The 26,960-nt window shown below is 49.2% G+C and overlaps 1 protein-coding gene across 3 annotated transcripts; it reads left to right on the top strand.

Annotated features, from left to right (window-relative positions):
• On the top strand, positions 1 to 26,758 carry Vrk3 (VRK serine/threonine kinase 3). 3 transcript variants are annotated; one of them, XM_021167312.2, is made up of 15 exons: positions 1 to 25; positions 3,256 to 3,317; positions 5,120 to 5,259; positions 8,965 to 9,114; positions 10,892 to 11,086; positions 12,080 to 12,144; positions 14,169 to 14,235; positions 15,300 to 15,384; positions 15,984 to 16,089; positions 18,322 to 18,414; positions 19,621 to 19,753; positions 20,721 to 20,841; positions 22,052 to 22,110; positions 24,635 to 24,794; positions 26,465 to 26,758. In XM_021167312.2, the coding sequence occupies exons 3-14, from the start codon at positions 5,121 to 5,123 to the stop codon at positions 24,781 to 24,783; spliced, it is 1,362 nt and encodes a 453-aa protein (XP_021022971.1). In that variant the 5' UTR covers positions 1 to 25; positions 3,256 to 3,317; position 5,120; the 3' UTR covers positions 24,784 to 24,794; positions 26,465 to 26,758. The 3 variants fall into 3 exon arrangements, with proteins under 3 accessions (XP_021022971.1, XP_021022970.1, XP_021022972.1); XM_021167311.3 differs by lacking the exon at positions 1 to 25 and adding an exon at positions 86 to 231; XM_021167313.3 differs by lacking the exon at positions 1 to 25 and adding an exon at positions 294 to 318.
• The last annotated feature ends 202 nt before the right edge of the window (positions 26,759 to 26,960 follow it).

The raw sequence follows: 26,960 nt of genomic DNA, 5'->3' as shown, positions 1-26,960 counted from the left end.
ACCCCAGAGAAGGCCGGGAAAAACGGTGAGCAATTAGGGGGATGGACTAATCAGTGTCGCTCAGGCTTCTGGGAAATGGAGTTTCCAGCAGGGCACAGCGTGTCCGGATGCCCTGTATTAGAGGAAATAGGCCGCGTCTGGACGCTGCTGTCGCACGGCCGGCCAGGGGATGCGCGCGCAGCCCTTCCTTCGCCCTCCCTCCCCGGAAGTTTCTGTGGGGCAACTGTAAAGGTGAGTCCAAGTTTCTGCTCCGGGTCGGAGCGAGAGTCCGCGCCGTGAGAAACCTCGGCACCCACGGCACCCACGGCTTTCCCTCAAGTACACTGATGAGGGGCCGCTCGGTCCGGCAGCCTGTGACGTCACCGCCTGAGGACCGACCGAGGCTGGGGTTGGGGGCGGGAGGGGGGAGCACCCACTTGCTCTGTTTTGCCGGGGAGGTGTTGGGCGGAGCCTGTGAGGAATGTCAGACGCTCCTCCTCCAGGGGTACCTCGCCACTGGTTTCTTTCGGATTGTGGGGCCCCGGTCCAGTCTCTGCTACTTAGGGAAGTGTCAGTTCCGCACCTGTGGAGGAGTTTAGACTTTGGTCCTCTGCTGTGCTGCGTTCCTGCATCCGGAGCATACTTGATGGTAGCAAGCTGATGTTCATACGTAGGATAAATGAACTAAACAAATGGGTGCATAATAAAAGCCGACTTGAGTATCAGTAGTCGGAACTGAATGTGCAACCTTAGACAGGAGACCTCAACACTCAAGATCCGAGCACTTACTGTATGCAAGGATCTGCGCAACAGACACTTACTGCATTATAGACCCAAACTGCCACCTCCCCTAGGAGTAGCTCTAAATTCAGTAATGTTCTAGCACTTGGGAGGCTGAGTCAGGAGGATTTTCGAGAATAGTGAATTCCAGGACAGCCTAGGATGGACTACATAGTAACAGGCACCTCATTTTAATTAAAGCTGGATGTATGCTTGGGTAAGCTCCGCACTTAGGAGTTTCAAATGCCGGGGGATCAAAAGTTCAAGGTGGGCCTAGGCTACATGAAACACTGTCTTTAAAAAACAATTTAGCCCTGCCTAAGGACTGGAGAGTTGGTTCAATATTTGAGTGCTTACTGTCTTCCGGAGGACTCAAGTTGGTTCCCAGCACATGACTGCCTGTAACCCTAGTTCTAGGGAATCAGGGATTGGCTTTCACACGGGTTCACATGCACATATCTGTACTGAAAATTCTGGAATTTTCATTTCTTTAAAAAACACAGAAATTTAAGAATATGTTTTTGTTTCAATCCCAGGAGTGGGGCTATGGGGCTGCTTCCCCACAGCTGACTAAGCTTTGCCTTCTGCTCCAGCAGCTCATGATTTGCCATATGTGCCAGCTGCACATAGTTTCTACAAATGTGTGACGTTTGGAATTCTGGGACCTTCTCAGAGAGTATATAAATACTAGGGCCTCAACTGGGGACAGTGACAGTTGTTTGGTGGGGCAGCGGGGCGGTGTTTGCAGTTTGTTAGTAGTTGTGCTCAAAGAAGAAATTAGATTCAGAGTTCTCGATCTCTCTCCCTCTGTCCCTTTTTCTCTATCAAGGGATAGGGAGGGGGTGAAATGAGAAGGGGGGATAAAGGCAGGAAAAAAAAAAACCTCACAAAGTAGCAAAGACCTTTTACACATACCCACATGCAAACACACACATACACAAAATTAAAGATCATAAAGATGAGTATTTTTAAATTCTGCACAACTAGTTTACATTCTAACTTTGGTTGAGGTGCCAGACAGAAATTGCAGTCAATTGTATAATATTTTTTCTATGGTATCTTATCTACATGTTTGCATCTAGAATGCCTTAGAAAATGAGAGAGGCTTTCTCTGCTTGCAATTCAGCCCATGCTTGCCTGCCCGAACTCATTTGCTGACGACTCACCCACAGGGCTGTGCCTGTTTACCATCATTAGAGATGGCGCAGCACTCGTCATGGGCTCTGTTTGTGTATATGGCATGAATTTGCAAGTGCCAGAAGAGGGTGTCAGATCCCCTGGAGCTGAAGTTACAGGTGATGTGAGCCACCCATCAGACTGGGGTGCTGGAGACCCAATCTGGGTCCTCTGGAAGAACAGTGCATTCTAAATCCCCGAGACCTCCAGCCTACCCTCAGAACTGACTATAACTGGATCATTGTGACCACTGTTCGGTTAACAGACCACGGTGACAAGGTGCCGAGGCTGATGGTCATTGTAGTTAGGATGTGACTGCAGTAAAGAGGGAGAGATGACAGCTGTGATAGGCTGGAAGAGATAGAGGCTACCTGGTGAAAAGCCTGATGTTGCCAGCTCAGGGCCATGCTGAGCATCTGCTTCCAGGTGAGAACCTGCAAGGATATTCTGGTCTGAAGCTAAGAAGCCGATGGGTTTCATCATGTTGACTGTAGAAGTCGGTACCAGGGTGTGCTGGTGTCTTAGTCAGGGTTTCTATTCCTGCACGAAACATCATGAACAAGAAGCAAGTTGGGGAGGAAAGGGCTTATTTAGCTTACATTTCCACATTGCTGGTCATCACTAAAGGAAGTCAGGACTGGAACTCAAGCAGGTCAGGAAGCAGGAGCTGATGGAGAGCCATAGAGGGATGTTACTTACTGGCTTGCTCCCCCTGGCTTGCTCAGCTTGCTTTCTTATAGAACCAAGACTACCAGCCCAGGGATGGCATCACCCACAATGGACCCTCCTTCCTTGATCACTAATTGAGAAAATGCCTTACAGTTGGATCTCATGGAGGCATTTCCTCAGCTGAAGCTCCTTTCTCTGTGATAACTCCAGCTGTGTCAAGTTGATACACAAAACCAGCCAGAACAATTTACCCCTTGTCAACTTGACACACAAATACATCACTATTAAGCCTCAACCCTTTTTTTTTTTTTTTTTTTTGTTGTTTTGGTTTTTTTGAGACAGGGTTTCTCTGTATAGCCCTGGCTGTCCTGGAACTCACTTTGTAGACCAGGCTGTCCTGGAACTCAGAAATCTGCCTGCCTCTGCCTCCCAAGTGTTGGGATTAAAGGCATGCACTACCACGCCACGTCTCGAAAAACCAAAAAACAAAAAAACAAAAAAAACACAAACAAAAAAACCTAAAATGAGTTTTAAACTAAAGGATGAATGAATAAGCATTCAAGTAGCACTTGCTGGCTATTTGCCCAGTATCTGTTAGAACTTTCCACTTGCGGAGTGATCCTCAGTGTCTCCATCCTTGTTCATTTCCAGGCTGTTGTCGAGATGGAGTGTCTAACCCAGTAATCCAAGGACCAGACCCTGAGTCCACAAAGGTACCGTTGCCTCTGCGGCCTATTTCCCACCAACAGCCCAGCACTACTGTCTCCTCTCTTACGGCTGCAGGTGGACTTTTCCTTTGATCCAGCAAGGTGTGGCAAGGCTCACCTAGTCAGGCACTTGTTCCTTCCAAGAGGCCATCAAATGGGCTTAACGTAGGATGACCAAAGTCCACCAGCAAAGCAAGGTGTGGTGGTGACACCTGTTATCCCAGCATCAGCAGAGGACTGGGGTTATGCAGCAAGACCCGATGGAACGGTTAACTTGACTAATAGGATCACCTGGGAGACAAGCCTCTGAGCATTCGTGACAGGGATCAGCTAGGCTACTGTGGCTTCCACCGTGATGAACTGTACCCTTGAACTGGGAGCCTTAACCTGCGTTTGTCCAGATATTTTATCACAGCAAAGAAAGTAATTAAAACACTATCTCAAACAAAAGACACACATACATAGAGTTTACAGACATAAAACCTCCAGGGGTTTCCAAACCACTTTTTATATAAGAAGTAAGTCAAGTGGACTGGGTTATTTTCCAGTCTAGGCTATACAGTGCCACGGTGGAAACAGCCCCAAGTCTCCCTGGTGCCACCTTTGGACAGCTGCCCACATCCAGTTTTGATTTGGTGGTTCCAGAGTCACCATCTAAGCTTCAACTTTGTTGATACCTAAAGGGAGAAGGAGAAAGAGACATGAACAAAGAAAATTTAAAACCTCCCAGCATTTATGCCTTTGGCAAACCCGATGGTAGTTTCAATGGGACACATCCCCAACAGGTCCATGTGATTGACTGCCCTTCCCCAGCTGGTGGTGGTGGTCTGGGGCCGTGAGCTGTTTGGGCTTACAGCAGAGCTGGCAGACAGAAGGCCACAGACAGGGAGCTTCTGGGCGCGGCTCTTTGCTTCCTCAGGATGAGGAATGGGAACGATCACAGCCACATGCTCCCAGTGCCACCGCCATGAGCTGCAAGCTTCCACTGTGCCTTCCCTGCCTTCATGACCTGAGCTAGGAGCTGAATAAGTCCTTTGTTTGTTTGTTTGTTTGTTTGTTTGTTTTTTTGGTTTTTTCGAGACAGGGTTTCTCTGTGTAGCCCTGGCTGTCCTGGCACTCACTTTGTAGACCAGGCTGGCCTCAAACTCAGAAATCCGCCTGCCTCTGCCTCCTGAGTGCTGGGACTAAAGGCGTGCGCCACCACGCCCGGCTGTTTGTTTGTTTTTCGAGACAGGGTTTCTCTGTGTAGCTCTGGCTGTCCTTCCTGACCTCTGGAAGAGCAGTCAGTGCTCTTAACCACTGAGCCAAATCTCCAGAAACATCTGGGTTTCTTATATAGCCTAGGACCATCTAATAGGCAGTGGTGCTGCCTGCGGTGAGCTGGTCCTCCTACATCTGTCAAGACAATCCCCCCACATGCAGATCTGATCCAACAATTCCTCAATTGAAGCATTCCTCTTGACTGAGTCTAGTTGTGAAGTTGATAATTAAAGCTAAGACACCATAAAGACCTTAGGACTCACAGAAAAATCTGGGTATGATGGTGCACACCTATAATCCTAACCTGGGGAGTCAGAGACAGGAGGACCAGATAGATTTCTCTACTTGACAAGCTACAGGCCAGTGAGAGGAATTGCCTCACAAAACAAGGTGGGTGGTGCCTGGGGAGCAGTACCCGAGGGTGACATCCGGCCCGAGGGTGACATCCGGCCTCCATCTGCTTGCACACTGCCTTTGCCGTTACTCTCAGCTCATATTGTGCTGATGGTGTCATTCTGATTCCTGTCCCCTCCCTTTCTGTGTTTCAGCATGATCTCCTTCTGTCCAGTCTGTGGCAAAAGTGTCAAGGTATCATTCAAGTTCTGCCCTTACTGTGGCAAGGCCCTGCCTGTAGAGGAGGATGGAGGCACCCAGCCTGCCGTGACGCCTCATGTGTCATCCGTTCCAGGTAGGAACCAGGAAGTCCCGCCCTGTCCTGCAGTTTCTTACAGCTCCTGTGTACCCAGTCCTGCAGTTTCTTACAGCTCCTGTATGCCCAGTCCTGCAGATTCTTACAGCTTCCTGTAGCTGGTCAGTGTTGAAATCCCTGACTATGTGACTGTCAGGGTGCTCTCTGGGTCTCATGATCACAAGAAGGGAAGTTTCTGTTACGGTTAAGCACGGTTGCAGAAGCAGAGATTGAATTGGAAACTTGTAGTTTCTTTGGAAAGTCAGTTGTGTCCAATGATGTTTTGCTGGGGCACACGGGTGAAAGGATGTCTTGCTAAAACAGACACAGGGATGAATGTTTTCCTGAAGAAGACCCAGGAGAAAGGATGTTCTGACACAGCAAACATGTGAAAGGATGCTTGATGAAGGAGTATAAACATGACCCCACAGACAGTGGGAGATGAGCACTGAGCATTGGTTTGGTTTGCTCTGTCTCACTATTTTTTGCTAACAACACCCATGCATTGGTTCGCCTTGAATCGAAGACCATTGCTGAGCTCCGCTGTAGTAACACTGCCATTAAAAGAAACTCTCCAAAGAACTGCTTATGAGGTTCCTGTGACAGCTTGCCTCTTCAGCAGCTCTTGCAGTTTCTTCAGGACTGGAGTGAAGCTGCTGGTTCACATGTGGTGTCTGCCTGCCTAGAGGACTGGTCTGCAGCTGCTGAGTCTGATTCGGTGTTTGCTACAGGGCTGAGCTGCTGTCTAGGAAGATTAATGTCACCCCCAAAGAACTATTGCTAAACAGGTTCACTTCTCTGTATGCTACTAACTTTTCTCTTCTACTCTGGCAAGAGGAGAGGTTGAACATTTATTAAAGTAGATTGCAAAAAAATGTATGCCTACAAGAGGTAGACATGGGTATACTTTTTCTTTTGCAGGGGTCAGCAGGTGACACTTTTCTTTAGCAAACAGTTTGACTGGACATGGTGCAGCTGTGTCTTAGAGGATGGAGATGCAGCTGAAGTGAGCAGGAGCACACCAGGCTGAACTCAGTAAAGTGTAGCCCTGTCCCCTCCACACAGTCCCAGCTCCTCAGCAGACTGTAATGCACTTACAGTGCAAGGCCAGAGTTGGACTATGTTGGATGCATAGTAAAACACTGAGTGTTCAGTGCACATTTCTTCAAGAGCACACATGTGGCATTCAGAAGGCAGCTTACAGGAGTTTGTGTTCTCTCTCCCATGTGGGGCCTGAGGATTGAACACTCATCCTTAGGCTCAGTAGCAAGAACCTTTACCCAATGAGCCATCTTGCCAGGTGTAGGCTTCCATTTTCACAACCTACTTTAATAATGATTCTTAAATGCTTTAACCTCCCTTCTAGGCTACCACTCACCAGAGTTAGTGGAAAAGAAAGGTTAATAGGGCAAAGGAGAATGTGGAACTGTAGAAATTGTTCTTTGGGGCAATTCCAGTCTTTATTGTCAGGACATCAGCAGTTCAGTTCACACCAGTCAGTGGCCGTAGCTCGATCCACGTGCAAACACTATTCAGGAATTAGCAACAGCAGCTGGATCCCGAGGAAACCTTGAGGCTCTGCCAAGTCTTTGGAAGCAGCAAAAAGCCTTTGGAACAGCTCTAGAAGTTCTTTGGTGTGTTTCCCTCTACCATGACAAATGATGATCTGCAAAAAAAGGCAAGGCAAACCAAAGCCACAGTGTCATCACTGAAGACCAGCATTAGCAAAGCCCAGCCACCAGCTGCAAAGAGTTCCAAGGGGAACTAATGCCACAGCATCCTCCACTGCCTGTCGGGTTAGCCCTTGCAAACATCACATGTCCTCTCAAGCATCCTGTCTAGCAAAACGTCACATGCCCTTTCACCAGGCAGCTTCCAGGAAAACCCCACCTGTCTGTTCTCAGCAAAACATCCTCTCCTAAGACAGTTTCCAGGAAAGTGTCACATGACCCAAGTGAGTCACCAAAGAAGCCCAAAAATTCCACTTTATCCATGGCCTCTATGGTGCTTTCCAGTGATCATCATGGCAGTTGACAACTGCCATGCTACAGGGGTGTGCCACTTGTCATACACATGGATTATAAAGAAGTTCAAGGAGTCTGCAATCACTGAATCACTCAGAATTAACAGCTGCAACCAGGTCTAAAGAGTGAGATTCTGTCTCAAGTGTAAGACAGAAATGGAGCTGGAGAGATGGCTCAGTTGTTTAATATGTTTGCAGAATGTAATAAAAGTGCTTTAAGTCCATATATGTGTACATAATTATGCAGTAAGAAGGTGTATGCTTTAAATGCCAGACTAGACACAGCTGGAGAGAGAATTCATGAAGTAGATGTAGGCAAAAATTTTTGCAGCCTACTTTTAATAAGGATCCAACCCCTCCTCTAGCCCTCCACTCATCAGAGGCAGTGGAAGAGAAGAGCTATTAGGATGGGGGGGAGTGGACCTGTTCAGCAATAGCTCTTTGAGAGCGAGCTTGATCTCCTTGGGCAACAGTTCAGTCCTGTAGCAAACACCAAATACGATTCAGCAGCTGCAGACCAGTCCTCTAGGCAGGCAGACACCAGGCAGCTGTAGTTCAATCCTGAAGAAACTGCCAGTCTTCCTGGTGGCCTGAGGTGAGCCCTGTGAAGCAGCAGCTGCCACAGGATCCTCGTGAGCAGTTCTTGGGCAAGTTTCTCTCAGTGGTGGTATTATCACAAGTTGAGCTAAACAACGAGAACCAATACATGCATGTCTTTAGGGAAGAATAGCGAGGCAGAACAGACCAAACCAATGCTCTGTGCTCTTCCCACTGTCTGTGGGGTCATACATAGACTCCTTCATCACAGGCCCTTTCACATGTCTGTAGCAGAACATCCTTTCACCTGGGTCTGCTTCAGGAAAACAGCCTTTCACCTGTGTGCCCCAGCAAACCAGCATTTGACACAACTGACTTTCCAAAGAAGTAGAAGTTTCCACTTCAAGTAGAAGAAAGAGCTGGAGAATTTATTCAAAAGCATGCCACAGTAGCACATATGTGTAACCCCAGCCCTAGGAGACCTAGGGAGAACAACTGTAACCTTCTTGAGTTTAAGAAGGCCTTAGCTCTCTTTTTGTGTTTCTGTTTGTTTGGTTGGTTTTTTGGGACAGGGTTTCTCTGTGTAGCCCTGGCTGTCCTGGAACTCACTCTGTAGACCAGGCTGGCCTCAAACTCAGAGATCTGCCTGCCTCTCCCTTCCAAGTGCTGGGATTAAAGACCTGCGCCACCACTGCCCTGCTGAAAATCTTTCTCTTAAACAAAACCAAATTGCTGAGCCAGCAGAATAGATCTGAGAATGAAAGCACTTGCTGCAGAAACCTGTAGAAGAACTGAGCTCAGTCCCTGGAAGCCACAGTGCAGAGAAATAACTAGTTCTCAAAAGTCACTGTATGACCTCCACAAGTACCCCATGGTATTACAGTGTATTACATTGTATTATAATAATACACTACATTAATATTTTCAAAAAAGAAGTTGGCCAGAAGACATCAGAATGACAAGTGATGGACGATGTGAATAAAGAGGCTGGGCTAGTGGAGGAGAGACAGCAGGAAACAAGCGCTCTCCATCAGTAGGCAGCAGAGAGCAGAGCTGTCCTGCGAAAATCAGAGCAAAGCATGGCTTTCGCCGTGCACAGATGGCCCTTCCCTCAGAATGCTAATCTGCATTTGGTTCACCTTTAGGCTCCAGGAGAAACCTGAACTCCAGTTTTGAAACCTCTCCCAAGAAAGTGAAATGGTCGCACACTGTCACTTCTCTCCCACTCTCCCTCCACTCTGACTGTGACAGTTCTGGGTCAGACAACACCTTGACTTCTCCTGACAGGGCCACAGGTGAGAGCTGGGACTGGTCCTTGTCTGGGTGGTTTGGCAGGGTGGGGGGCAAGGGGATGGAGAGATGGTTCAGCAGTTAGGCGTTTGCACTCAGGTTCAGTCTCCAGTATCTATGTCTGACAACTCCCCATCACCTGTAGCTCCAGATCCTAGAGATCAGTGCTCTGCTCTGTCCTCCACAGCCACTAGACTCCTGTGAAAACACCCAGACAACAGAAACCAAACACAAACACACAGCCCCCACACAAATAGGCAGATAGACATAATTAAAAATAAAATCTAAAAATTAGAACAGTGTTATAAGAAAAGACTGCTGGTATTCCAGCTGAAGCACCAGCCAGTCATTCCTGCCTTGAACCTCTTCCCAGCATCTTTCCAGTGTCCCTTTTGTCCATCCCCATAGATACCTTTCACCCCCCAAGTGGACCTATGGCCCATAGTCCATGGTCTCTGCCTTGACTCTCATCACTCCACAAACAGTACCTATTCCATCTGCTAACTTTTGTCATTCTGTTTGTTTTCTAGACAATTTCATTGGTTTGTTTGTTTGTTTGTTTGAGATAGGTTCTCACTATATAGCCTAAGCTGGCCTGGAATTCATAGCAATTCTCCTGCTTCAGCCTTCCAAGTACTGGGATTATGGGAATATGCCATTACATTCAGTTTTTGAGTAATTTCTTCATCTCTATCTTTTAGTTCACAAATTCTTTCTCTAGCCATGTCTAGTCTGACATGTAAACCACATTGTCTTAGAGTTTCCATTGCTGTGAACAGACCCCATGGCCAAGGCAACCCTTATAAGATAACATTTAATTGGGGCTGGCTTACAGGTTCAGAGGTTCAGTCCCTTATCATCAAGGCAGGGGCATGGCAGCATCCAGGCAGGCATGGTGTGGGAGGAGCTGAGAGTTCTACATCTTCATCTGAAGGCTGCTAGAAGACTGGCTTCCAGGCAGCTAGGAGGAGGGTCTCAAAGCCCACTCCTGCAGTGACACACCTACTCCAACAAGGCAGCAACACATACTGTGTTTCTGACTCCAGGTCCCTGTAAACAGAAAGGCCACTTGAGGGGCTGTCCACCTCTAAACTCTGTTCATCTATTCCCTCAGACCAGTGTGCCTTCACCTCCAGCTGGCCTGCCATACTCACCCACCCTGACCGTTCAGAGGCCTGATCTCTTGGAGTGCTTCCTGAATGTGTGGGCTTCTCTGCTGCCTCTGGCAGACATGCCCTCATTGATCTACTCATCACTCATGATCCCATGTCCCTTGCAGCCTCTTTTCCTGGCCTGCATAGTCTTGGAAAGGACCATACAGGACTCCTCTGTATCTTTCCAAACAGTGTTGGGCAAGAGAGCCTGTCTGGTGGCCCTTCAAGATCAAGCCTGAGTCTTAACACATTTCTGGGCATTTTGCATAGCTCAGCACATAGCCAAGACCCATTTCAGGACACTTTGGGTGAATGTCTGTAACCAGTAAAACCCTTCTCTAATGTGCTATCCTCCTTTGACTTCTGCCAGCCATCTATCCCTCTTCTGGCCCCACTATCTGCCTTGAATGCTTCATCTCAGATTCAATTCTGATGGGTTATGTCTAAGTCACAATCCTTACCACACTGGGAGGAGTCCAAACCTGATTCATGACAGTCTCCAGTATTGTGGAGCAAAGATTCTGCTCTGTGGGAAGTCAGGAAAAATTCCTGAACAAAATCAGGAGCAGTGTCCTGGGCACTGCTTCGCTCCATTCTGCTTTCTCTTTATGGGGTCATTTCCCTGCAGGCACCCGGAGAAGATCCCTGACTCCCAAAGGCAGCCCACTTTCCAACAGGCGGAGCCCTCAGACTCTGAAGCGGACCCGGGTGACCACCTCACTCCAGGCTCTGCCCACAGGGACAGAGCTGACAGACCAGAATGGGAAACACTGGACCCTGGGGGCCCTGCAGATCCGGGATGACCAAGGCATTCTCTATGAAGGTACACACTGTCCCAGTGCACAGGGATGCTCCAGGCCATGCAGCACCACACAGACGAAGTATGATTCCCAAGCACAGCAAGTTCAGGGGGAAAGATGGGCTAGGGCTCAGGAGGGAGGAACCATAGAGCAGAGGAGCCCAGACTATGTATCCAGGAATCAGAGCATTCTAGGGAGTGACCAGGGCAAGGGATGGCCTTCAGGGCCATGCCACAACCACTTCCTCCAGCTTAGCCCCATCCCCTAGTGATGCCAGTATAATTGAATCCTTCAAAGGATTAACACACTGTTCAGGTCAGAGCCCCGAGGACCCCCTAATCTCTGATGTCATCAGAGAGTCACACAGAACTGTGCTTGCACAGCCTTGCCTCTCCTCAAGCCCATCAAGTTGATGGTCACAATGAGGCATCAGAGCTGGGGGTGTGATGGAGGTGGTGGAGTGTCAGAACACTGCCAGGAAGCCACTTTGAGAGAAGGAGGTGCATTTAGCCCACAGTCCCAGGTCATAGTAACCTGAAAATTAAGGCGGGAACTCGAGGGGACTGGTCACAGCCATAAAGAATGAAGAAAAGGGTTGGATGCGTGTTTGCTTACTTGTGATCAGCTTGTCTCCACTCTTAACAGTCAGGAAACCCTGCCGAGGGAATGGAGCTACCTACATGGACTAAGTTCTCCCACATCAAATAAGACACTCCCTTACAGGCCAAACCAGTACAAACAATCCCTCACTGAGACTTTGTTTCCACTTAATTCTGGGTTGTGTCAAGTTGACAGATGTATCACAGTTGGCTAATACAAGACTCTAGATTCAGCCCTTGCAACTTTGAAGAGAGGAAGGAAGATAGGGAAGCAGAAGGCATGAAGGGCAGCTGCTGAGCACCAAGTGTGCACTTCCCCATGGGAACCAGAGAACTGGTCCTTGGTTATGAGCAGCTCGAGGATTAGGCCCTGACACTCCCCTTCTGTTCTAATGTTTCTCTCTGGCCATTCCACAGCTGAGCCCACTTCTGCCATCCCCTCTGAATCAAGGACCCAGAAGTGGAGATTCTCACTCAAACTGGTGAGTGGTCCAGGAGCAAGCAGCTGAGAAAGGCAGGCAGGTGTGGGGCTTTTCAAATTCATGCTTGACCGCTGACCGAGCCCTCCCCGAAAACAGGGTGCTCCTGGTCTGTGAATAGCCGTGGGACTCTGGCTGGGCACATTCCTTCCTCATACTGGGGAGCAGAGGTGAGGCTTGTCCTTACATCTGCCTCTGATGTTTCCTGACCATGGAACCCCGTCCCCTGTCAGCTTCAAGTTTCTGCATCAGTACAGCTAGCTTCCTGTGCCTACCTTTCCTCTGCTGCCCACCTCATACATAGAGTGTGATTGTCACTACTGTATTTATCACCTTTTTGTCACTGTGACAAAATGTCGGTAAAGCACATCAAGGGAGGGAGGATTTATCTGGTTCCTGGTTTCAGAACTATGAGTCTGTCATATGGGGAAGCCATTGCCAAGCAGTGCAGCTCTCTTGTCAATCACGTGGGAGGGGTGTGGCCAAGAGCAGCTCCAGTTGTGGCAGCCAGGAAGTGGAGAGAGTGATAGCATGAGCAAGAGGATGTAGGGTGAAATAAGTCTCTGCAGGAACCCCAAGACCTAGTGCCATCTGCTGCCGAGCCCAGCTAAGTGAGCCCCATGCACTGTCCCTGGACTCTATCAGCAAGCCTTTGAGGTAGCTACTGTATTCCAGACTTAACAGATAAGAAGAAAGGAATGGAGAGAGGTGGGTAGAAAGAAAGAAGAAAGGAGAGGTTGGAGATGCAGCTCAGGAGGTATAGTACTTGCCCAGCATGCAGAGTCCCAGGCTCCATTCCCAGCACCACACAAGCCAGGTATGGTGCATGCCTGTCATCCCGACACTTAGAATGTGGAGGCAGGAGAATCAGGCATTCACAGTCTTCAGCTACACCAGCAGTTTGAGGCCAGCCTTAGATACATGAAGCCATGTCCTAGAAGAATTAAGGGGATGTAGAGGTGGGAGAGAAAGGGAAGGGAAGGGAGAGAGACCAGGAGAAGAGAGAAAGGGAAGGGAAGGGAGACCAGGAGAAGAGAGAAAGGGAGAAGGGTGTTGGACAGAAACCTCGCTGTGTCTAACACTGTGGTCATAAGAACCAAGGGAGAAAAACAAAAAAACAAAGGCCGGGCGTAGTGGCGCCCGCCTGTGATCCCAGCACGCAGGAGGCAGAGGCAGGCGGATTTCTGAGTTCGAGGCCAGCTTGGTCTACAGAGTGAGTTCCAGGACAGCCAGAGCTATACAGAGAAACCCTGTCTCAAAACAAAACAAAACAAAACAAAAACAAGAACCAAGGAAGAGTACTATGTATAACTAAAAAATTAGGCTTGGCTGATTCATTCATGGATGGATGGATGGATGGATGGAAGGATGGAGATGTGTGTATAGATATATATGAAAAAGACCCAGTCTTTAATATATATATTTATTTTATGTATAGGAGTATTTTGACTGCCTGTATATCTGTACCACTTGCATGTTTGGTGCCCACAAAGGCCAGGAGTGGGTGCCAGCCCCCCTAGAACTAGGGTTACAAGTGGTTGTGAGCTGCCTGATGATAGTCTCTGAGAACCAAACCTGGGCTCTCTGCAAGAACAGCCTGTGCTCTTAACCACTGAGCTGTTCCTTCAGCCCCTGATACATATTTTTGTTTGTTTGTTTTTGACAGGTTTTCAGTACATAGGCTAGGTTGATCTGGAACTCCCTGGAAGTTCTGGTCATGTCCTCATTGGCCAGAACTTGATCATGAAGCCATGCCTAATTGAAAAGGAGGCTAGAAAATTAAGGTTTTTAGCTGAGGGCCACATATCTGGGGGCAAATGCGTGGATTTTACCATAAAATAATCAAAGATTGCTGGGCACCAGGAAGCAAAGCCTGCTCAGTCGTGGCAGTCCAGGAACTGGATCTGGTGTAGGACAGGAAGAGACTGAATCTGTTGAGGCGGCAGTGAGGTCTTGTGGGAATCTATGGCCCTTGTCTAAGGGAGTTGGGTGTGACAGTCTCTGTTCTGTTCCCCTGTCACCCCCAGGACTCCAAGGATGGGCGCCTTTTCAATGAGCAGAACTTCTTTCAGAGAGTAGCCAAGCCTCTGCAAGGTATTCCACGGGGACTGGGCAGGGCAGTTGGGTTGGGTGACAGGGTCCTCGAGGTATTTTATGAAGTGGCCGAAGGCCTGAGTGTGCATCTCTCCTGCACACACAAGCCAGCCCCCATCACCTTCAGCCCCCCGACCTCAGAGGACAGACAGGTGGGCCTGGCCTGTAGCAGCTCTTAAGAAATACGCGATGACTGTTGTGAACACTGTGTGCTGGCTGTGACATCATAAATTGTTAGGGAAACTTTTAACCAAATTGGTTACATTCAAAACAAAATTACTCACATTTTATTCTGTGTTCTGTGAGCCATGCACAGGTTGTATAAATCTGTGGAAATGCTACTCTGCGTGCTCCGCCCCTGTCCAGCTGCATTCAGTCCTGTTGTATTGCTGCCCTGAAACTGGCCTGGTGGGAAGGATTCACCTCATAGGTAGTAGTTGAGATGCTGGCCCCCATGGGTTTCCCTGCTCACCTGTACCTGGCCAGGTCTACACACACACACACACACACACACACAGTCCTCTGCAGTAGCACAGGGGCCCAGTGATGCTGTAGCTGGCTAGACTTCTATTAATCTTGTCAGCTTTACTTGTAAACTCAGAGATCACCTCCCTTCTTTTCTGTTTTTGAGACACAGTCTCATGAAGTCCTGGGTTCTTTGAACTAGAAATGTAGCCAAGGAAGACCTTGGCCTCCTGAGTAACAGGATTACCAGTGTGCTCCTCCACAGTAGCTTTTATGCAGTGCTGTGGATAGAACATTATCTAATGTAAAAGCACTCTGCCAACTGAGCCCATCAAAGCCCTGCCCTGTTGCGATTACCCTCTTCCCTTTGTGCCAGCTTTGTGCATGCTCGCTCAGAAGTCACCTGTAGACATGGACCACAGATGTGCCCACCTGTCCCCACCTCTTCTCCCTGACACCACAAGGCTGTCAGACCAATGAGAACCAATAAAGAGACCTAGAGTCTGTATGGGTTCTCTCTGCTTCTGGCCTAAGCAGAGGCTATTTCTTTGGGACTGGCATTGGCCATGGATCTGACCCCGAGTCTCTGCCTCCTGCAGTGAACAAGTGGAAGAAGCAGTTCTTGCTCCCACTCCTGGCCATCCCCACCTGTATCGGCTTTGGCATTCACCAGGACAAGTACAGGTGAGCCTCCTCACTTGCTGGTCGCCCCTGCCATCCCCGCCGCCCCCGCCTGCTGGTCTCTGTATGGCATGGATGGGCATTTCTCGAGGATAAAGGGATTGCCTTCCCTCAGGATGGGACTGTGCCTCATGATTAGCATAGGTCCAGCTTGCCAAATGCTGAGTTTATTCAGCTTCACTTGCAGAACAGCAGGTGACCAAAGCCCCACTGTCCTGTAATTGTGCTTTTTAAATTTTCATTTAATTTTTCAATCTGGGCAGCAGAGGGAAAGGGAAAAGAAACAGCAGAGGGCAGGGGCTAAGAGACACCTAAAATGCTCCTTGCTTGCCTAGAACCAGGATGTGGGCATTGGCAGAAGTAAATGGACTTGTTTATGGATTGGGTAAGAACTAAGGGGTGAGGCACCTCAGTCCCCTTAACTGCAGTGTGAGAACTTACAGGAAAGCGGGACAGTGAACCCAACAGCAGGCACACACAGCTGTAGATTAGCACTGATGGAGACTACTGTCCTGGCTTGCCAGCACTGCCCAGTCCCTATAGAATATCTTGCAGGGCTTGGCATTGCACATCTCCAGCTCCACAGGTCCTCTGTGTTCTAGGTTCCTAGTATTCCCTACCCTGGGGAGGAGCCTTCAGTCAGCCCTGGATGACAACCCAAAGCATGTGGTATCAGAGAGATGTGTGCTGCAGGTGGCCTGCAGGCTGGTACGTACCTCAAAACCATCCCACATCCTCTTTAAACCCCAACTTCCCCATCAGGCTGATAAAGTGATCTTCAGGGATGGGATACACAGAGGGCAGAATGCAAGTGGTCTAGCCCCGGGGGGTGACAATGCCTTGTAAGATCAGCCAGGAGGTTCAGCCTGGAACAGAGGGCGCAGGCCATGGCTTGTGAGCTTGGACTCTCAGGATGAGTGGAAAGTAGCAAGGCACTAGGACAAGGACTCGTGGTGTTATGGAAGAGAACTTCCCAAGCTAAGGAGATCACTTGGGCCAAGGCTATCTTTTACTCTTCTCTTACTATGATAAGACACTATGACCAAGGACTGTTGTGTGTAGTTTTAAAAAAAACTACTGCCTTTGCCATGATGGACTGCGCTCAGGCCCCTCCCACCTTCCCTTTGTACTGCCCACCTCTGGCTCTGGGGATGACCCTGCTACCAATCCTCTCCAATTTCCCTGAACCTGAGGATAAAAGACACACACAGCTTGTCATTTTACAACTTACCTTCTAGACACAATTGCTGGGGGCAGATACCTCCCACATTGAAAAGCGTGCCCTTTCCAGTTTATTATCTCCGTCTCTCCACTTGCCCTAAGCTGAGTGGCTAGTCCCACTTAGCCCCTGCCAAGCAGCCTTGGCCACCTGCCTGTAGTGGAGTCCATAGGCCCAAGCTCTCCCCGAGACCTCTCATGACTGCTGTGTTCTTCTTCCTCCAAAGCATGGCAGAAAAAGCTCCCTCCCCTTCCTCGCATCTGCCTTTTTCCCCTGGGACCTGGAAGTCCCACCTGTACTTTCTGCCCAGCAATTGTCCCCCAGCCTTCTTTACTAACAAATCAAGAACCAATCAGGAAACAGGATGTTAGTATCAATACCTCCCCTTAGAAAGGATCACTTAAGAAAGCTTCCAGTTCCAGAGAGATGAGTCCATGATAGCAGAGTGGCAGTAACAGTCATTGAGCAGCTGAGCAGCCAAGCACTCATACCTTACAGCCACAGAGCACAGGCAGAGTGTGTATGGGAATGGCAGGAGGCTTTTGAAACCATGAGTCCAACCCCAGTAACACCCACCTCCCTCAAGGCCACATCTCCTAATGCTTCTCAAACAGTTGCACCAACTAGGGACCAAGTTGTCAAATACCCAAGACTATTTGGAGGACATCTCATTCAGACCACCACAGCTTGTACAGATGTCACTCATTCACTTACTCTCATATTCATTCATTGACTCATTCATGCTCTCAGTAGTCACCAAATACCAAGCTTCCTCTGGCTGGGGTGGAACAGAGGGCAGCCAGCCCTGTCTTCATGACTTCATTCTCACAGTTAGGTGGATAGGGCTCTGGCAAACAGTTGGTTTTTAGAAATGACCCATGCTTAATGAAGAAGTCGGATCACATCGCTGGAGTGATAGAAGTACCAAGGGAGTGATGTACTTGTTGGGTGAGGTAAATGTTGTAGCTCAGTATATAGTGGGGAGAGGGGCGGTTGATGTGTGCAGAGAGCAGCAAGCGATTATCACAGAGTTGCAAGTTCCAGGTAAGTAGCAGGGGATACTGGGATCCCTGAGAAAGTTGGGCAGATGAGGCAGAAAGACCCTCAAGCCATGCGGAGTTGAGCTGGACTAAGAAGATTAGAGGCAAGATGAAGGCTCGGCTGGAAGAAGATGGGCTTGCAGAGCATCCTGGCCAGGGGAGGGAGAGACTAGAAACAGAACAAGTGGTACTTGATGGATGTCTCAGCCCCAGAGTCAAGGAGGTGTCTGCAGAGATAAGCAGGATGTGACTGACACTCAGATGAGTCCTCACAGCACTCTAAAGCTTCCTGTAAAAGGTGGAGCTGAACAGACAGGCAGAAATTGCTGGGAAGGGATGTAGCTCAACAGCAGAGCGCCTACCTAGAACCCCCAGTGTGGAGTTTAACCATTTGCCTTCTCTCTTAGAAAACTTAGCAGAGCTCTGACAGTGCAGAGTACAGTGCAGTTGCAGGGTGCAGTGCAGTGCAGCTGCAGGGGAACGTTAAGTCAGCACAGGAGGTAGAGGAAAAGCCACACACCAGCTGACTGCTGAGTTCTTCACAGGCTTGCCACCACAGTGAATGCTACCCTAGAACTTGGCAAGGTACTCCACTCACAATGATGGTCCCAGGTTGACAGCGTTGCCCCTTCCCCATTTGTCATTGCTCTGTCATCCCACCTCAACACCTCCTTCCTCCAGCTGGATGCTCTGGAGTATCTGCATGAAAACGAGTATGTTCACGGGAACCTGACAGCTGAGAATGTCTTTGTGAATCCAGAGGATCTGAGCCAGGTGAGAGTGAGACCCCTCCAACACACACACATACTTTTGTGGTGCTGGGGATGTGGCTCCATTGCCTAACGTGTATAAAACCCTGGGTTCCATCTCTGGCACTACATAAACTGGGCATATCGGCACACAGCTATCATCCCAGCGTTCAGAGAGTGGTGATAGGAGGATCAGGAGTTCAGTTACCCTAAGCTGGTTGCAATGGTGCATGCCTTAATCCCAGCACTTGGGGAGCAGGGTCAGGTTATCTCTGAGTTTGTCAAGGCTAGCCTGGTCTACATAGTGAGTTCCAATATATCCAGGGCTGTGTAAAGACCCTGTCTCAGACAAAACAAAAATGTTCAGTCATCCTCAACTACATACAGTTTCAGGTTAGCCTGGCCTTGAGGGGTCTCCAAAACCAGTGTTAGCATTTGGATATGAGTCTCTCCAAAGGCACATGTGCTGGTGGAGCTTTAGGACCTGAGGCAGGTGGAGTGCTAGGAGTTCAAGCACGGTCAGAACTAAGCTTGTTCTAACTAACAACAACACTTGTGTGTTGAAAGCTCAGTTCCCACTTAGTGTTCAGAGTTGGGCTTTGTGTGTGAGTTGATCAAAGGGCTCTGACTCTACACTGGACTTCTCGACTGTTGGCGCCATCATTTGGAAGTGTCTTTACAAGGTGGTGGGAATCCGGAGGAGTGGGGCCCAAGAGCATGCCTTTCAAGGGTGCATCTTTTTTTTTTTCAAGAACTATTTATTTTAATTTTATGAGCATTGATGTTTCACGTGCATGTGTATATTTGTGAGGGTGTAGGATTCCCTGAAATTGGAGTTAGAGACTATTGTGAGCTACCATGTGGGTGCTGGAAATCGAGCGCAGAGCCTCTGAAGAACGGCCAGTGCTTTTAACTGCTCAGGCATCTCTCCAGCCTGTGGAAGATGTATCTTGTCTTCTCCCTGTCTCCCCTCCATTGCTCTCTACTCTTTAGCCTGCAATGTTAGCAGCCCCCACTCCACACTTGGTCCACCATAGTGTTGCATCTCAGCTGAGGCCCAAAGTAGGGATGCTGCTGAATTCACGTGTGGCCTCCTGCAGTCATAGCTAGCCCCATGCCTCCCCCTTTATAGCTGCTGGGATTAGATAGGCAGCGATTGACACAGGCATCTATGCCACATTGGAGTCTGCAGCCCTAACCTCAGGTCTGTGTGCCTCCTCCTTGTCCACAGGTGACCCTGGTGGGCTATGGCTTCACCTACCGATACTGCCCAGGTGGCAAACACGTGGCCTACAAAGAAGGCAGCAGGAGTCCACACGATGGGGACTTGGAGTTCATTAGCATGGACCTGCACAAGGGATGCGGTGAGAGTGGCTCCACCATGACATGCCTCCTACGTGCTACGCTCACACCCATGGCTTCCACATTCTGGATCATGCATAATAGACACCAGAAGTAGAGGAGCATAAAAGTCCCCTAGTGGGGACTGGGACTGTAGGGGTGTCCTGGCCATGAAAGGGAATTTGTTCTCTTCTTCAAAACCAAGGAGGGCTGTATGGTGGCCTTTAAGTAGTAGGGATATGGGATCTAGAACCCAGGAACGTGAACAGCTGGACAGGAATCTCATGTTTCCAGAGGTTCAGATTTCTAATCTGGCAGAATTGAGAGATGATGAGTGCTGCTTTAGGGTCACCTAGGAAGGGCAGTACAGAAACGTGGGCCATTCACTACTGGAGCATGAGATCTTTGTAGTCTTATGGGAATTAAGCACCGAACAAGAGGAGCAGGCTATCCGGGGAAAATGTGCGAAGAGGGCTGACAGCCTTCCACAGGTCCCCCAGCCCCTCTTTCTGAATCTGTGTCATGACCATCCCTCTGCCAGCACACATGCTTCCATCAGACTAAGGTCCCTGCCCAGGGGAGTGCCTGCACTGCATCTTAGTGCGCAGCCATCTGAAGAGTGAGTTAGGAGGCAAAAGGAAAGTGCCCTGTTCTCTCTCCTCTATGATGAGGTAGCTCAGCACCACAATCTTCCCACTTAACTATGTGGGGAAATGAATGGTTTGGGAGATGAGAGGCCAGGCCGGGTGCACAGGCACCCAGGGCTCCTTTGATAACTGTATTAACAGAGGATGAGCAGACAGGGCAATGGGATACTGGAGTGGGTGACAGCAGCAGAGTATGTGAGAGTCTTGGGGAGTATAAGGGAAGCCAGGGACTGAGCAGTGATGGCTAAGATGGTTTTCACAGCTGGAGTGGAGAGCTGGGGGTAGACACATGAAGAGGTCTGACAGCTAGACTAAACCACCACCTCTCCCCCTTTCTCCCCAGGACCCTCCCGCCGCAGCGATCTCCAGACCTTGGGCTACTGTATGCTCAAGTGGCTTTATGGGTCCCTGCCATGGACAAATTGCCTTCCCAACACTGAAAAGATAACTAGGCAGAAGCAGAAGTGAGTGTGAGGGTCTGCAGCACCCTGTACTAGCCCAAGCTCTCCTCTGATAGGGGAGGAGTTCAGACCCCTGTGAGGAGCAGAAGGGATGGGTAGGCAGCCACTCAAGAGAGCCACAGCCTTCTGCAGCCTCATGTGAATTCTCTGCCATGCATTCTAGCAGGAGACAGTTTTGGGCTCTGGGACCGTGCTGCCCAGGGTCGGCTTCTGGCCCACTGTTCTGGGTGCTGGGTGACCTTGACTTCTGTGAGCCATGTGAGCCCTGGTGTTCTCCCACTGTAGACTGCTATGTAAGCAGCACCTGAGTCACAAGCATACACAGTTAGGGAGTAAGCACTCTGTACAGGGTTTCATGCTCATTGCATGAAACACACCACAACTTATTCACAGGCTGTAGTCTGAGGGCCTACAGCTCCAGTCAGTCACCCTGCCTCCATACCTCCAGGATTAGGAGGTAAAGACTCAGTGAGTCTTTAGATCTTGGCAGTTGTACTTGGCAGTTACACAGTTGTTAGTGATAGAAGGAAGCAGTGTGCTGGCGTTCAGCACCGAGGACAGCTACACACCCATGTTGGTGCCTCCTAACTGCCATTCAGCACCTAGGATAGCGGCAGGGATTCCTCTTTGGAAATCGAAGCACACAGATGACTTTGAAAGGAGGCTCGATGCTGTCCACTTCGGAACCAGGGATGACTAAGTGTTGGTCTTAGGGCTTGCTCGATTGTGAGGAAATGTGCCATCTGCTGGGTGCCTGGGGTATTGCTTCAGCACCAAGGACAGCAGAAAGCCCTGAAGGTCCAAGATGGCCTTCACAGGAGACTGAGGTGCTAACAGAGGTCAGACTTCCTGGCTGTCTCCGGGATTGGTAGCTGGTTCCTGGGAAGATGGGATCTCTGAGAAAAGAGTGAGCAGTTGAGGGAACACACACAGAAGCAGGAAGCCTGAAGTAGATCCATAGGCAGGTCAGGAGCATAGTAGGGACTGAGAAGCAGGAGGGTGGGGCTTGAGAACTTTTGGCTGATTGTAGGAGAGATCAGATGAATGATAGGAGCCAGCCTGACCGTCTAAACTAGAGAAGCAGAAGGAAAGGGGCCTTGAGGGAGGAGCCTGAAGTCGTGTCTGTCTTTCCTAAGTGGGGTGTGTGTATGTGTTTAGAGGACACTTCATCTTAACACATCACTCTCCTGTCCCACATGTTTCTCCCCTGAAGGTATCTGGACAGCCCCGAGCCCCTCGTGGGACTATGTGGCCGCTGGAACAGGGCCTCAGGTATGTCCTAAAGGGGGAGGTGCCAGCAAGCCTCGCGGCTTGGAGGCCTTTCTTTGCCATGTTTTTTTCCTCGTTTGCCCAGTCTCGTGTTATGTATGCTTCCTGTAGGACACAAGCAAACATATTCAGTAAAAATATTCAGTGTCTCCCAGTAGTAGCAGGGTTGCAACCATTTACACAGTCCTTGAGTTGTTCGAAGCTGGGAACGGAATCCAGGGCTGGTACATGCCAGGCAAGCGCTCACCAATGAGCCAAGCTGTTTCCCCTGCCTGTACACATAGTTTATTTTTCAGTTATTTTAATTGAACTCTATACATTGTATTTATTTGATTTGATACAGGGTCTCCTATACCAGCCTAGACTGGCCTCACACTTGCTGTGGTCCCCAGGCTGGTCTTGAGTGCTGGGATCACAGGCAAGCACCATGCCTACATACGCGTACTTTTTTTTTTAAGCTTTTTTTTTTAACTTGTATTTATTTTATTTTGTATGTGTATGTGTGTCTCATTCAACACACAGCCCTGCACGTACAGAGCAGTACACATATGTATCATAAATACACCTGAAAATTAAGAATACCACGGTAGGGCTATTGGCATGGCTCAGAGGGTACAGGCACTCCCTCAAGAGCCACGTGGTGAGAAGAAAGAATTACTACAAGTTGAGCTCTGATGTCCACACACACAGTAAATGGTTGTTAGGGAAAAGTACCATTGGGATGGAGGCTTCATCAGCTATGAGCGCTTGCTGCTCTTGCAGAGATCTGAGTCCAGCTCCCACACTGACACTGCTTGACTCCAGGACACTTCCTGCTGTCTGAGGGCACTCCACACACTCATCCGGTCACATACACACATAAAAGTCAATATACTTTTTACAGGTACCATCATGGCAGGAGTGGTGGTGCACACCTTCCATCTCAGCATCTGAAAGGCAGAGACTGGTGGATCTCTGTGAGTTCTGAGCCAGCCAGCGCTATATAGAGACTGTCTCAGAAAAACAAAACAACAAAATGTTAATCATGGTATTGGCCTGTTTCCCAGCATTTGAGAGACTAAGGAATTCAAGACCAGCCTGTGCTACAAAGTAAAACTTTTTGTTTGGTTTTGGTTTTGGTTTGAGATAGGATTTCTCTGTGTAGTCCTAGCTGTCCTGGAACTCAGAGATCCGCCTTCCTCTGCCTCCCAACTAGTGGGATTAAAGGCATGCGCCACCATGCATAGCCAGAGTGAGACTCTATAGACTCCTCCCTCCCCCAAATTAAATTTAAAAAGAGCCGTTTTCTTCTAACCTGTGTGGTATAAGCACCTGCACTTAGAGGGCCAAAATTACTTGTATAACTGGCAAGAGCCTGGATTAGGATCCAGGCTCAGGTTGAAGGAGTCACAGCAAGACTGAGGCTGTGACAACTTTATTGAAAGTAATCACACTTTTTATACCCTTATAAGAAACCGAATATAGTGGCATTTGCCAGGATCTATATATGTGCAGTTGCCAGGATACAATGGTGTTTGCAAGCTATACAGAGTATATGAGATTAGTGTCTGAGACCAGTTGTCATGGCAGGATTCCACGCTTCCTTGCCTTCTAAGGGAACATACAGAGAAACACAAAGTGGCCTGCGTGCCTTACTGCCTGAGGGAGTGCATTGATCCCTCAGGAACTGGAAGGCACCTTGTGCCCTAGGAGCCATGGACTCTTAAAGACATATGAGTATGAAAACCATGTCGCATGTCTCTCAAGGTAACAAGACCAGGCCAACTCCATGGTTTCCTGCAGTGTAGCACACCTGTTCTTCTGCTGCCATGAACTTAATACTGTTTTGTGTTTTCCAATGGTTGAAAATTTTTTTAAGGGCTGGAGAGATGGCCTGGCAGTTAAGAGCACTGGCTGCTCTTCATGAGGACCTGGGTTCAGTTCCCAGCATCCACATGGTAGCTTACAACTGTCAGTAAATCCAAGATCTCTCATACAGACACACTTGCAGGCAAAACACCAGTGCTCATAAAATAAAGATAAATTGTTTTAAGGAAGGAAGGAAGGAAGGAAGGAAGGAAGGAAGGAAGGAAGGAAGAAAGAAAGAAAGAAAGAAAGAAAGAAAGAAAGAAAGAAAGAAAGAAAGAAAGAAATGTTTAAAGGACATCTAATTGCACATGGGGCTTGCCTGCCACTCATGCCGGTCAGTCACCGTGATGTGATGCCCAGTGCTTCCCTCTGCTCAGTGGTTCCTTCTGTGCTCTGTGCTCACATTCCATTCCTGCCTCGACTGGAACCTGCAGGCCCTGTGTTAGAGGTGCCCACAGGTTTGCTCAGGAATCTGTTGGGAAGTAGTACAGGATGAGCAGCGGGTGAGGGTTGGTGATGGCTGGCCACTGAGCACTCTGGTGTTTACCATTCCACTGCTGCTCCCTTGATGCTTCACACACCGACAGCAGATACAAGGACTCCCAGTGGCGCTGAGCACAGGGGGCTGCGAGCACCACCTCTTGGGCCTCACCTGTGCTTTTGGGTGTCTTGACCACAGAGACCCTGCGGGAGTACCTGAAGGTGGTGATGGCCCTCAATTACGAGGAGAAGCCACCCTATGCCACGCTGAGGAACAGCCTAGAAGCTCTGCTGCAGGATATGCGGGTGTCACCCTATGACCCCCTGGACCTCCAGATGGTGCCTTAGATGGAATCCAGGTGAGGAGGTTGTTCACTTAGCCCCTCACCCCACCCAAGCCTGTGAGGGGGCTGGATGCCCCAGCCCCTGGTATATACCCTTGGTTTTTCATCAGCTCCTGAAGTCAATTCAAGAGGAATCCAGCCAGCTAAAATTCAGCTGGGTGATCTTCAGTAACTAGAAAAAATTTTGGTCACTCAGGTGTGATGATGGTGCATACCTGTTATCCGAACTCTGAGGTGGAGGCAGGAGGATCAGACATTCAATGCTAACCTTAGCTATACAAGACAGTGTTTTTAAAAAGCCAAAACAAAACAAACCAATGGGGTTGGGACTGGGGCTCAGTTGGTAGTGCTGGCCTGCCAGGCTGGATCCTGGGCTTCATCCCTCACAGCCCATAAACTGGACATGGTGTCACACAGGAGGTAAGGGCACAGCTCAGAAGCTAGGCCAGACTGGGCTACCCTACACCCCATCTCAGTCTGTCATGAGTTCTAGAGAATGTCCCATAGCAAGGTTGTGTCCCCAAGTGGAAGTCCCCAAGGCCATGCTCTCTCCCAGAGCACCTGTTTCTCTCATTGTGGTTGGCTGCAAAGCTTGTACAGCATGCATGTGCAGCCACACACACACACTCGAACATGTAGGAATGGGAAACTATGCATTTGGAGACATTTTGGCTGGAATGTCCCATGGCATGGAGCAGCAGAGATGAGGAAGCTAACTGAACACTCTGCAGGGCACAGCCAGCCCCACTTCTACCCTGACAGCATCATCTACCAGACACCACTAGTGTCTGGTGAGTGTGTAATGAGTGGCACTTCCTGGTAACAGGCTGTCTCCTTATACAGCATCTTCCCCTCCCTGGAGTCCACCAGACACTGGCCTCCATAGCTCTCTTGGACCTTTGCTTCTGTCTCAGGACCTGGGGCACTGCCCCTCTTTTCCTGTTTGTGTGTTTGAGACCAGGTCCCACGAAACTCAGGCAATGCTCAAAGTCTGTAGCCGAGGCAGACCTTGGTTCTGATTCCTCTGCCCCTTCCTCCAGAGTGCTGGGATTACCAGAGCCTCCCTCCCTGTCTTAGGGCTTCTATGCCTGCACAAACATCATGACCAAGAAGCAAGCTGGGGAGGAAAGGATTTATTGAGCTTACACTTCCACACTGCTGTTCATCACTCAAAGAAGTCAGAACTGGAACTCAAGCAGGTCAGGAAGCAGGAGCTGATGCAGAGGCCATGGAGTTCCTTACTGGCTTGCTTTTCCTGCCTTGCTCAGCCTGCTCTCTTATAGAATCCAAGACTACCAGCCCAGAGATGGCCCCACCCACAAGGGGCCTTTCCCCTTTGATCACTAATTGAGGAAATGCCTTACAGTTGGATCTCATGGAGGCATTTCCCCAACTGAAGCTCCTTTCTCTGTGATAACTCCAGCTGTGTCAAGTTGACACAAAACTAGCCAGTACACTCACCATCCTGGCATTCCCTGATGCCAATCACATTCACCTCATGTCACCTGCTCTCATCCCGGCCCTGCCTACCATCAACAGGATGACTGGCTCTGAGTGGGCGCTGTCTCAGGCCTCAAGGCTGCTTGTCCCCGAAGTTGTTGGTACATCTCCAGCACCTCCCAGAAATGTGGCAGGAGGGAGGGGCTGAAAGCCTGCTCCTTACAGCTGTACTTCTTGTTTTACAGAGCTTCCGACTTGCAGCTTGAAGTAGAACATGAAGTAGTGTGACTGGAGGCCTGTTTGAACTCATAGCTCCTAAAAGAATCCCTTGAATGTGTATTCTCACCGCTCCCTTAGGACATACGAATCAGCACTTGTGTTGGGGAACCTGAGTCATGTCATGTAATGTGAAACTCCTCCCTGTCTCAGCTCTGGCAGTTGTGGATGGAGGTAAGTGGATGCTGGCGGCTGCGGCAGCAGCAGCCACTCCACTCCCTATGGCATTTCTGTGATGGCATAATAAACTGTTTTTAATCAAAGCCTGGAGAGTCCAGTGTTCACAGAAGTTCTGGAAGAATCTTCCTCCTGTTTACCCAGCCACTTGGTCTGGAATTACTTAGTAATTCCAGCTGGCCAGAGATAATGTGCACATGTAGCCCTTGCTGCTAAGGATGCCAAGGGGCTGATTCCAGCCTGAGCACCCCCAAGAAAATATCAATCAAACAAAAGCTTGTGTATTCC

The sequence above is a fragment of the Mus caroli genome, unplaced genomic scaffold, assembly GCF_978045245.1.
Source record: "Mus caroli unplaced genomic scaffold, Mus_caroli_1 scaffold_8, whole genome shotgun sequence".
In the NCBI taxonomy this organism is placed as follows: domain Eukaryota; kingdom Metazoa; phylum Chordata; class Mammalia; order Rodentia; family Muridae; genus Mus; species Mus caroli.
Note: the sequence above shows the minus strand (reverse complement) of the source record. Positions and strands in the feature narration are given on the sequence as shown.